The sequence below is a fragment of the Budorcas taxicolor genome, chromosome X (assembly GCF_023091745.1).
Source record: "Budorcas taxicolor isolate Tak-1 chromosome X, Takin1.1, whole genome shotgun sequence".
In the NCBI taxonomy this organism is placed as follows: Eukaryota; Metazoa; Chordata; class Mammalia; order Artiodactyla; family Bovidae; genus Budorcas; species Budorcas taxicolor.
This window is the reverse complement of record NC_068935.1, coordinates 129,356,223-129,369,043: the sequence shown is the minus strand read 5'-3', so window position 1 is coordinate 129,369,043 and position 12,821 is coordinate 129,356,223. Positions and strand designations below refer to the sequence as shown.

The following is a 12,821-nucleotide window of genomic DNA, read 5'->3' as shown; positions in this document are numbered from 1 at the left end:
CCCCATGGATGCAGCACAGCAGGCTTGCCTTCCCATCTCCTGGAGCTTGTTCAGACTCATGTCCATTTGAGTCGGTGAGGCCATCCAACCGTCTCATCCTTTCTATGTGATATGCCCAGGCTGTTTCTCCAACCTCAGAAGCTGCAGTTCTGGCCTCCACTTTCCCTACTCCAGCCACACTGGCCCCTGGCTGATACCTAAACACGCAAGACCACGCCCTTCCCTCACCACAACCACTGCCCCCTCACTTCCTCCAGAGGTCTACACAAATGAAAGGAAATCAGAAAAGTCTCCCCCAACCCATCCCTCTGTGTCTGTCCCCTTCTTGATTTTCTTCATGGCACAAAGAACAAATGTCTCATCTCACCTCATCTCAATCATATTCCCAGGTGTGGATAGTTTCCCAGCATCTCTGCTAATCTCAAGGGGTGGGAAAGAGCTGAGCTCAGAAATATGCCCAGAAACAATGTTACTGCCACACGTGCCCCTCTTTCTTGAGTGCCTCTAGGCCACTGTGGTTACCATAAACGTGCCTGGGAGTTCCAGCGCACCCTACGTTACACTCTACAAGGAAGCACGCACGTGTCCAAATACTACATTTTCATTCCGCAAACTGTCTTTTAAGCTTGTCCCAAGAGCGGTTCCTTAATCAAATTCACTCAACATGCAGCTTTCATGTGATTTTTTTCTAGAGCTTTTAAGGGTCTATACTAAATGTTAATCCACAAGTCCAAATCAGATTTTTCAAAATAAAAACATAAGTCATACATGGAAGTACTATATTCATGCTGTAAGATACAGGGGGTTTACTATATCCTGAATAGTAATGACAGGCTCAAGTGATATAAAGGTTTCCCCACCAGTTAAAAGTGACTGACTAGGCGAGAAGACCTCTGTGTACAGAAGCATGTAATTCAATACATTTACCTATATGGTCATAAATGAAGAAGAAATGAATGGAAAACATTTCAAATATCCTTTGTGCCAAGGACTATGCCTGAGAGGAAACCGGACATGAGCTCACCAGGCCATCTGACTAGCAGCAAAGTCAAGGGACTTCCTTGCGCGTGACCTGCGGAGGCCAGTGAGGGCCAGTCTGCTTCCTGGAGTTAAACATGGAAGGCGCACCTCAGTCTTTGTTATTCAATTACCTCTAGAGATAATTTCAGGGGAAGACAAGTGACACAAGGTTATAAATTTGTGAGCCATGTGGCTTCTCATGGAAGTTAGAGGTGCCCTACATTCCTGCGGATCTTGGACTTGTTCCAGTCTTAGGCGGAGTCTGAATGACTCTACCACTCAACAATATTCTCCTGCCAGTGAGGTTATGAAAGAGGGGGCTGGAAGGTAGCACAGGGGAGAAGGAAACCAATTTTGTCAGAAAAGAGTTAGCCAAACCTGACCCGGAATGAACCCTTTGTCACTTCTATTGGTATGTCTGCCTCAGTGACTTTGAAAAGATTTATGGCCGATGGCTTCCCTTAGTGACTTAAGGGGGTCCAAGATTCCTGGTGACAAGAAATGCTCATCAAATATACTAGAAATAGTACTGGCCAGAAGATGGATGCGAATGACAGGACAGTGAGGTTGCAGATATTTATGAATCAAAAGCCCAGAGAGTGTACATTGCTGTAGCCAAGGTTCTCATATACAGATATGAGACCAGGTGGACAGAGGGCCCTAGGGCTGTGCACTGCACGCCCTATGCGACTGTACATGACTGCCCCAACATATACAAAAGCTGGAGAGAACAGACAGAAATAAATCCCATATCTAGATGGTTACTTTGATTATACTAGTGAGTCAGAAAGAGGGACTGGGTTAATCTCATTTCTAGAAGAAAACATATTCTGCTCAGACTGAAAAACTTATCAGCTAAACAGTAGATTTGAGTTGAGACTTTCCAGCAGATTTTTCTCAGTTCACAAATTCCAGGCACTGCTGCCCCCAAACAGCTAAGTACAAGTAGCAAGACTAATGAAATCAGGAGGTCTTATACTCAAATGGCAGTGAGCACCACTGTCGGGGGTACTGGCAGCCGTTTGCACAGTTACTGCAGGAAAAGGAATATTCACAGACTCGTATAACGGTACTACAGACACTGCTAGTCTACGCTGAAAAAACAGCAGAATGTTCGAGGCTAGAAAGTGAAGACTGGGTGAAGGGCAACCTTTCAGAAAAAGAGGTAGTCAGAAGAGAGGAAGGCTAGAGATCACACTCATGGACCGGCCACCAAGGAGGACCCTGGACACATCTTGGAATAAATGAAATAGTTTTATCTCAACAAGCACAAAATACATTCATATTCCAGTGTCCAAACTATTACCACCCTGAATATGCTTTCATGGTAAATTTTGATTTAAACAAGAAGAACATTAAGAAACATATTTCTTCTTGGATTTTTCTCTTAAGAGAAAATTATGGGGGAAAAGAAAAAGTATAATAATCAGTACAATGTACCTCCTGAGCCTCCACCACCCACTCACATCTGTGCCCAAACTTCTGTGTAACTGTATGCACGTCTTTTCTTCACATCAGAAAGATTTAATTGAGCTAGGTGTTGGGTCTAAGCTCACTATACAGAGCTTCCCTTTTTGAAGGCAATCTGGATATATATGAAAAAAATTGCTAATGGTATCACTAAGCATTAACACTGCATGTTCCCTGTGTGAAGATGTATTTTCTATCACATTCAAATTCAACAGCTTTCTTCCAGTGCCCTAGTAAATAAACTGTTTAATACAATGAATAAAACTGCTGGCAGTAAATCTGAAACCTTTTTTGGCCATGTCACATGGCTTGTGGGATCTTAGTTCCCTGACCAGGGACTGAACTTGGGCCCTTGGCAGTGACAGCACTGAGTCCTAACCACTGGACCACCAGGGAAGTCCCTGAAACATTTAAAACCTCACTGTGCCCAGGACAACTGAAGACTTGTGTCTTTGCTGTTTAAAAGAGCTGAACAACCTAAAGAATGTGACTTCTTTCCAACTATTCAGTCTCCTCTTATACCGAGGCAACTGAAGTTTCAAAGTAAAATGAAAATATTTTAAAACCCCATGTGGGGCCTAGGATTCCTGAGTTTTGTGGACTTAAAAACAGCTGAACAGCCTGAAAAGCCTTACTTGCTTCAAACAAGTCTCATTTTATCTCCTGTCCCTGAGGCTCAAAATGGGATTCCAGTTTACCTGCAATCTGCCACTGAGATCCCAACTCCAGGCTGGTGGCACTGAAGTGGAGCTGAACGACTGTGATCCCTCTCGTGTCCGTTTGGAATTTGGAAAGTTGGAAAGGTGTTGCTTGCTGGCAAGGTGGCTCTCCACCTCTAACACAGAGGTCAGTCTTCCCAGAAATATGGTGTATCTCTTTCTCTACTGTATGTACATCTGTGCTTTATACATAAGAGTAAGACGTTTTCATCCCCAAGGACAATTTTCCCCTGTTGGGGGCGATATCACCCTTACTGAAAATGCACGTCCTAACAACAGCTACAAAACCTCAAGTTCACATTGATTGTTCATGGCCAGAGATTCTTAAATCAATAATGATTGAGCACCACTTTGGTCAAAGCAATTATATCTTAACCATTTTCAAAATCAAAAGCTGAGAACAACAATATAACTGTGAAATGCATAAAACTGGGTGAAATCATGCTCAGTCAGTCACATCCCAGTTAATTTTTTTGTATTACTCTCAATTCATTGGGTTCATTTGATGCTTACTAATAGAATCCAACATTCGATTATGGCTGAGTTTTACACACATTTCAAAAAGCAAAGGACCAAAACGACTTCCACAAAAAGATTTTTCCCACATGGTAGAAAGGGTAATTTGGAAAACCAGAGAGAAAATGTCTGCAGAAAGCATGGCAGTTTTTGATTTACAGAAGTTAACTAACTAAACTAACTAAAAAAAGGAACGTTTGCTGTTCACAGATGACCTGAAAATAAACAGCCCACAAAGTTATCTGTGTCATAAAAACAAATCAATGCTTCCTTAGACAAATCACTGCGGTACAGTAGAAATTAATGCAACATTGTAAATAACTATTCTCCAATAAAAAAACGACTGTGCCATCTGCACGTACAGTTGAGGGAAAACTTTCCTATCTGAAAAGATTCCAGAATGTCCATTCATGTCCTATTACATCTCCAAAAGCCTCCTACCCTAAGCATTTTTTAAAACTCATGGCAAGAATCTGAATAAGCTTAAGAAACAGAATACTCATTAACAAGTACAGGACATATCCTACCCACTATTAGTAGTGTTCTGCATTTTTCTATTATCTCAAAAATAGTGGGGGCAAAGAAAACATCTTCTGTATAAGCCAACTTAAACATCTGCATCACAGGAAAAAATGAGCTCACCTACCTTCACTGGTCCACGTTCATAACTGGAGCCCTGCACCAACTGCAGAGAAGACATCATGAAAATATTCACCACTGCCCACTGTCTGTACATTCTGAATATTCTGTATTCAGTATCCACTGATTACCAAGCAGTTGACATCAGGCAGCTAGAGCAAACTGGTTCAAAAGGCATTCTCCAGAAGGAAAGTTCAAAACCCCAAGAGTTCACAGGGAAAAACAAGTAATCAGTTGTGATCAAAATCAATTAGTCAAGGTGCGTTTCTGTGCAATCTTATGGAAGGGGGAGAGAGATGAAAAAAATTGTAAATGTTCTCATGCTCCAAAAATAATCAGGAAGTGGACATGTCTTCTACTTGAAATGAGAAAGCACTCTAAATCCATTTCATGTCCAGCAAATTAAAAAAATAAAAAATCCTTCCACCCTATGCCCAGGTTCAAGTTGTTTTATAAGGAGGTGGTGCGGCCACCAATGTTTGCAGCTACAGAAGGCTGGGACCCAATTGTGGATTCAAACGTTTTTCACAACCCTCATGGAAGCTTGCAGGAGCATGTGTCTTAAATCTGACACAGACTTTGGCAGAAAAAGCAGGGAAGTCTTGGCCGTAATCCTGTCGTGTCCCTACCAATAGCGGGGCAGTTTTGAAAACTGACTGAAGCGCTCAGAACTGCTGTTACTTTAATGCAGATAACCTGTAACATGAAACCAACCCCAGCACATAGGCATGGAAACTGCATTGCTCAGAAAGAGACCTCAGATGCTCACACACCTATATCAGTGAGACACACAGAAAGTGATCAAATATGCTCTAAAAAACACACAGGCACAAAGATGACAAAATAGGCACACATCTGTGGAAAGGTAAACATTTACAAAAAATTTTTTGACAGAAGCTTAGTAATTTAGTTGAAATGAAGACCACTGATTTTTAGGGAAGCAACAATTAGGTTTATTTGCTCGGGCCAGGAAATATCTTACACACAGTGCTATATTTAAAAAAAAGAAAACATGTTGTCACTTGAGTGTGGAATTCTTTACAAACACTGGCGAAATCATCCTTGGAAACTGCACACCCTAAATGGGTGGATGCCACAAAGGGCAACATTCTAGAAGGCAGTCAGAGCTGCGCTTATGCTTGTCACTAGTTTCCAATCTTTGATTTCCAGGTTTTGGCTCTTTCAAAGCCGTTTTTCGCATTTCTGAAATCAAGAATGGCCTGAGAAATCTCTTCATCTGTGTTCATCACAAATGGACCTAGAGCAGAAAAGAGACGTTCAGAAAGTTCCAGGTGATGAGAACACTTCTTTCTACTGTGAAAATGGTACGTATTTCTGTACTTCTTAATTTTAAACAAACTCAGGCATTTCTGAAAAAGGTTATTTTCACAGCACCTGATCCCTGAGGACTGTAGTACAAGTTTCTTGACTAGGATTATTTATGATTATAATGAATAAACTTCAGATAAACAAATGCAATTATAGCTCACTCATCCACTCCAGGCTGTCATCAGCAATGACAATGTTTTGATTTGAAACATTCTCAGGTTTGGTTCTATTGTAACTATTTTTGTAGTTGTTACTTCTCTTTATCCTCTTTATCTTTTTTATGGAAGTATAATAGACACAGAACAAACATTATATTAGTTTCAGGTGTACAGTATAATGATTTGATATTTGTATATATTGGGAAATGATTGCTACATTAGTTTACTTAACATCTGTCACCATCCATAGTTACAGAATTTTTCTTCTTGCGAAGAGAACTTTTAAAATTTATTGTTGTTGTCAGTTGTATAGAATTGAATTGACTGATATTTAAAGAAAGAACTGAACTGATTTTTAAAAATTGGCAAATCTTGTCACAGTGTTGGTATCTGCACAGTATATGAGGCTGTGTCCTTATGTGAGGGGTCCAAGTCATTTCTTAAAATTAGTAGCACCTGACAGACACTAAATTACAAAATTTTCAAGTCAAGAAGACATCACATTTTGGATTCTCCAGGGTCAGTACACTTAGGCCAGATAGTACATATTTTAGATTTTGTGGGTCAAATCGTGTCTGTCTCAACCACTCAATTCTTCTGTTGAAGCACAAAAGCCGTCAGAGACAATATACAAGTGACCAGCGATGGCGTGTTCCAATAAAACTTTATTTACAAAAACGTGTAGTGGACAGATTTGGCCCATGGGTCACAGTTTGTCTAATCCCTAAGTTTGAACTTGGCTTTTGCTAAAGGTGTAGAAGTCCTCTTCTCATCAACCAAGAGGCAAAATGTCTGTCTCTCTTCACATACTGTAGGAGCAAAAGGGTATTGTCTTAGACTGTGTCACCTCCAACACGTGTTGGATAAACAGGGCCAGCTCTTATATGGCATTGGCAGTGTCATGAAAGCAGTTGACAGATTTGTCCATTCAGTATCTCTCTTGCCCTAGCATGGCGCCGTTTCATCAGGAGCCTTTTACAAAGTGCTTCATCTAAGAGGCTTTTCTCTGAGAGACCCAGATTAAAACATAACTTAGTACTTAGAGGGAATAACACAGTCAAACTTCTTAATTACTGTTAGAATATCAGCACGGATTTGAGATTCACTTTGGTTAGCACTTGAGAAGGAAGATTCAGTATCACATGCTTTGATGATATGCCTTTTGAGAGACTGCAAGGTACAGGATGGCAAGAGAAAGGGAAAACAGGTAGCAGGCATCTAAATTCATTCATTTAATGACTTACCTATCCAGCATTTATTGCACACTTATTGAATAATGAACATGGCGCTGGGAGCTACAGACATAAAGCTGAACGGCAGATGCTCTCCCTCAAGGACCTCACATCTATCACACAGACAGATATGAAACCAAATTATTACACAACAGTGTGACAAACAGAATGACAAAAGTATGGAAAATTCAAAGAATTAACACAGAAAGGGGAGGAGGAGGAGCCCAGGACAGCATTCATAAACACAGTGATGTCCAAACAGGCAGACATAGGGCAAAGGCGTTTTCAGGACTAGCATGCGGGAGGCAGTGATGATGGAGCATAGTGCTGGAAGGAAGGCTCGAAGGGGGAACAAAGCGGTCAGGATCTGATAAGGAGGAAGAGGCCAGACCACTCTGGGTTCTGAACTCGATCTCTTGGAAGACATTTGGACATACTTCCACAGGTGATCAGGAATCACTGAAGAGTTAAGTAGACAGCACTGTGATCTGATGTGCAGTTTGGAGAAGACACCTTTGGCATCAGGGTAGAGAAGATGTCTGGCTTGGGAGGCTGAGTTGATGGTGGAATTGTTTAAGGATATCTGAGACACGAGACACAGGAAGCTGCGGGTAGAGCAAGGAGCTCAGTTCTGGATATTCTGGCATGAAGGCACTGAAGACAATCAGACAGCTTCCTGGCAGAGGTGCTCAGTGCATTGTTGGACACAGGGTTCTGGGGCTCACGAGAGAAATTTCATCTGGAGGTGTGGACTATACCAGGTAGGAAAAATGAGAGAGCCCGCATATGCAAAATAAATAATAAATTCTAGAGGGCATCCTGGAAAAGTCAACTTTTTAAAGGATACAGGAAAGAAAGGGAAATGGAACTCAGAAAGTGAGAGCAGGTACTGGGCCAAGGAGTGACTTTCTGCACATCACAATTTTGCTAGAGATGGGACTTGTGAAGCACCTCTCTCCTCCCCCAATTCCTTTTCTGTACAAACAGTACACTTCTGGGCTTCCATTTTGACACTTTTCTGGGGTATTCTGCTGTGCTTCTCAAATCATAATGTGCATGTGAATCACCTGGGAATCTTATTAAAATGCAGATTCTGAACCAGAAGTTCTGGAGTGAGGTCTGAAACTCTGCATTTCTATCTCTCCAGTGATGCCAATGCTGCTGGTTCAAGGACCACACTTTGAGAAACAAGGTAATCACTGGAAGCCTGAGCCCTCCAAAGCCAAGGTAAGGAAGCTCATCTCAAATCCTTAAGAAGAAAACTGAAACCAGAAAGTGCATGTTTTTGATTTTATTTTTATTTTGGGGGGGGGGGGGGTGGTGACAGGGAATGTGTGCATGCTAAATCACTCAGTCATGTCCGACTCCTTACAACCCTATGGACTGTAGCTCACCAGGCTCCTCTGTCCATGGGATTCTCCAGGCGAGGATACTGGAGTGGGTTGCCATGCCCTCCTCCAGGGGATTTTCCCAGCTCAGGGATCAAACCCACATCCCTTACATCTCCTGTATTAGCAGGCGGGTTCTTTACCACTAGTGCCAATTGGGAAGCCCTTTTGGTTGGGGGGGATAGTATATAACTAAATTAATTTATTTTTCTGAAATTCAGGTATAACTCACATATAGCATTATATAAGTTTCCAGTACAACATAATTATTTGGTATTTGCATACATTGGGAAATGATCACAATAAGTCTAGTTATTATCTATTAGCACACGTAAGAACAGAATTTTTTTCTTGTGATGAGATCTTTTACGATCTATTCTCTTAGCAACTTCCAAATATGCAGTACAGTGTTATTGACTATAGTCACCATGTTGTATACTATATCCCCCAGAAAGCATGTTTTTTAATACATGTAAGGGTTATGAACAAGAAAATTATTTGCTAGTTATGTATAATCCTATCAAACCTCTTTTAACCTACACATTTCATCTCTTCTCTGATTAAGTCTTTGAACTCCCTCCCTCTACTGTAATTAAAATGGTGTGAGCTTAATTTCTCATTATGGAGGAACTTCCTAGTGGAGATGCACAAGACAAGGGTTTAGGGGACTAGGGTTCAAATCCCAGCTCCAGCACTAACAATTACTTTCTGTCACAGAAGCCACAGGACAGAGAAGAGGCAACCAGGCACAGGGGAGGCAGAAGTCTGGGGGCTGGAACTGAACAGCTTGAGTGTGAATCAAGCTATGCGGCCAACAAACCTCTTAGCAGCTACTGCTACCCAAGTATTTCTTATGTAAGGAAGTGGAACCTCTGGATTCTGTTTTCCTCATCAACTAGTACTGGTTCCCAAATAGTCAAGAGATGGTTGTGGTGGTCTTCAAACATGCCCAGGTAAAAGGAAATATTCTGGGTTTGAAAAAAGTAATGAAAGAAAATAAACAGGTAGAATGCTTTGCCTCTCATTAACTGGATTTCAGGGGCCATCTCTATGTTGTTTGGTTAATCTAAGTTTGTGCATGCCAGCACACCCAGTATCCCCAAGTTCCAAGCGTTGGAGAGGATTCATGGGAGGTGAATGGAGGGTGGCTATAGGTGGTCCCACTCCTTTGGCCTGTCACCTAGTGTAGCTGAATTCTTGGTTTTCATCACTGATGCAGGGGACATTGCTTAACTTAAAAGATTTCCACCCCACACATTCTTCTTCTTTTTTTTTTTTTTTTTACTTTATTTTACTTTACAATACCGTTCCCACCTAAATTCTAGCTGCTATTAATAAAGATGGTGATCCTACTCAATTTGTCTGCAGGCTTCTTCCAGAAAAACAAACTATTTTAGGGCTGTTCAATCAAGATAAAAGAAAATGAGAACCATGAACCTTTGGAGTGGAAATCAGAAGCCTGCAAAATCCAGGTCAAATGCTATGGGCTAGGTGGGGTAAAATTAAATGCTTGCCTCTTAAATTACTAATAAAACAAAAATGAATATTTTAAAAATAATCAGTTTTCTTTAAAGTTATGACCAGTTGGGTTTTTTTTTTTTCCCCTGAAATCACTGTGCGTTACCAAGGCAAGGTGATGTAATGGGATTTTAATGCATGTTAAATTTAATAATTAGGTAAGTGGATGTACACTATGCTTTGTGGCATTTATCTAAATAATAGATTGAGTTCTAGGTACTTTTAGATATTCCTCATTTAATCAAACAACAACATTTTGAAGAAGTCAAGACAAAGAACTGAAGTGACTATTATGAGTACCTATTTCAAGATTTTCTGCCTCCAAGTACAGTCCTATTTCTACTATACCACAGTTATCTCTATTTGTTTTGTTGTATTAAAGTATAGTTTATTTATAATTTTGTGTTAATTTCTGATATATAGCAAAGTGATTCAGTGATACATATACATACACACACATATATTCTTTTTTACTTTCTTTTCCATCATGGTCTATATAGAATATTAAATATAGTTTCCTGTGCTATACAGTAAGCCCTTGTTGTTTATCTTCTTATGTCTTTATTTCTTTATTTGTTTTTTTTTTTTTGCCACGCTGCATGGCTTGGCCATGGTGGTATTTCAGTTCCCTGATCAGGGGTTGAACGTGGGTCCTCAGCAGTGAAAGTGCAGAGTGCTAACCACTGGCACCAGGAAATTCCCTATATTTGCTTTTTTTTCCCAATTAACTAAGATTGATTCAAATATTTTAGAAACTTCCAAAGAAATATTCCTAAGACATTCCTATTTTTCACTAATAAGACAATAAACTATAAGGACAATATTGAAATCACTGTTATGGGAATTCCCTGGTGGTCCAGTGGTTAGGACTCTCAGCACGTTCACTGCCATGGACCCAGGTTCAGTCACTGGGAACTAAGATCCCACAAGCTGTGTGGTATAGCCAAAAAGAAAAACAAAGAAATCTATTTTTGATAAAGATAAAAATGATATTTAACTCCCCAGTAGACCATAAAATCTTTTAAGTTGAAACTCTCTTGACACAACATAAAAAAAATACTGTTTTTGGTCCCCCCAAGGTTCAAACCTCCATGTCCTACACATGATGGATACCCAAGAAATGTTTCTTGAAAAGAAAGAGAGCGTGAATATAGAAATAAATACCATGTGTATGTTTTCCTTTGACAATAGAGAAATGAAACAAAATCCTCAACTTTGTAGATAGAGAGAGGACAAAAATCCAGCTGTTCTTCCCAGTGATACTATAGATGTACTCTGCTTTCAAAGAAATGAAAACCAACCAAGAAAATCGCGATCATTTGTGGCTTACCATGCTGGACAACTGGTTCTTTTAATGGCTCCCCAGCAATTAGGACAAAGTGGCTTCTCTGAGGATCCTAAAGGCAAGAAAGAAAGCAACAAACAATAAATAGATTTATTTTTGACTATCTGATTAGGAATGGTTTGGAGCTGACATTCTGGCCAAATGGATAATGTCCTTAATTCTAAAGATAAATTCCAGAAATATTTTCTGTGCAATGTGCAATAGGGAAATGCTCATTCTTTAAGATGCTTGGTGGCAATCAAAACTCAAGAATACGTCCCAACCACCAAAATGATAACCTACTCTAATAAAGGAAAATTTAAATTAAGATTTTTCTTTAATTAGAAACATCTTTATGACAAAGTATATAAATAACTTGACTTATTATAGGGCTTATAACTTCCTACTAAAAGTTTAATTTTGAGAATGGAAAATTATTCATGCAAATCCAAAAGGAACATTTTATTGCTTTCAACATTTATTACTATTAGTATAAAATATGCCCCAGAAATGCTGCACTAAATGGAACCTTATAAAAACATCCCAGGGACATCTGCTCAGGCAAATTTCTTTCCAAAAGGATCCTATTGTTTTTGTTTAGAATTAAGATGAGGTTTTTTATTCCTGAAACTGAAAAAATATTAATTATTAAATCCAATGTTAGTGTGGATGCAGGGAAAGATACACTTTTCTATACATCGTTAGGGAGGTTTTCTATACATCATTCAGTTCAGTTCAGTCGTTCAGTCGTGTCCGACTCTTTGCGACCCCATACATCATTAGGGTGCTGTAATGTTTCCAGAGAGCCTTCCTATTGCTGATGTCTTCTGACACAATCATGCCAGAGAAACCAGCAGAAGAACCTCCCACCACACTTGTGATAAGATAAATATGGCCAAATGATTTCTGTGAAAGTCTTAATTTACTCCCCATCTGCTGTCAAAATGTACTAACGTGACCTCAGCTAAAAATCAACAGAGTAAGCTGTTTAGAGAGAAGAAATAGAGACCCAGATGTAGAGAACAGACTTGTGGACAAAGCAGGGGAAGGAGAGGCTAGGATAAATTTAGAAAATAGCATCCACATATATACACTATCGTGTACATAACAGGTAACTAGTGGGAAGCTGCTACATAACACAGGGAGCCCTGCCTGGCACTCTGTGACAACCTGGAGGAGTGGGATGGGGGTGGGGGGAAGACTCAAGAGGGAGAGAAAATATATATACACATAATTATGACTGATTTGCGATGATGTAAGGTAGAGACCAAGAAGAAGAAATGCAAAAATGCAAAATGGTTGTCTGAAGAGGCCTTACAAATAGCTGAGAAAAGAAGAGAACTGAAAGGCAAAGGAGAAAAGGAAAGATATATCCATCTGAATGCAGAGTTCCAAAGAAGAGCAAAAAGTGATAAGAAAGCCTTCTTAAGTGATCATTGCAAAGAAATAGAGGAACACAACAGAAGGGGAAAGACTAGAGATCTCTTCAAGAAAATTAGAGATACCAA

The 12,821-nt window shown here is 39.9% G+C and overlaps 2 protein-coding genes across 6 annotated transcripts in view; both read right to left on the bottom strand.

Moving 5' to 3' along the window:
- VEGFD (vascular endothelial growth factor D) overlaps positions 1-4,461 on the bottom strand; it is a 41,260-nt gene extending 36,799 nt beyond the window's left edge. The window contains exon 1 of the mRNA XM_052663617.1: positions 4,372-4,461. Coding sequence (XP_052519577.1) covers positions 4,372-4,461 — 90 coding nt within the window. The remainder of the gene's footprint in view (positions 1-4,371) is intronic.
- Positions 4,462-5,304: 843 nt separating this feature from the next.
- PIR (pirin) overlaps positions 5,305-12,821 on the bottom strand; it is a 98,284-nt gene continuing 90,767 nt past the window's right edge. For 3 of the 5 annotated variants that reach the window (XM_052663233.1, XM_052663235.1, XM_052663234.1), the window contains 2 exons: positions 11,320-11,386; positions 5,305-5,622 (listed from right to left, as the gene is read on the bottom strand). In XM_052663233.1, the coding sequence (XP_052519193.1) occupies positions 5,510-5,622; positions 11,320-11,386 (180 nt within the window). In that variant the 3' untranslated portion in view covers positions 5,305-5,509. Of the gene's footprint in view, positions 5,623-7,095; positions 7,197-7,520; positions 7,689-11,319; positions 11,387-12,821 lie in introns of all 5 variants that reach the window. The other 2 variants (XR_008201587.1, XR_008201588.1) reach the window with 2 other exon arrangements.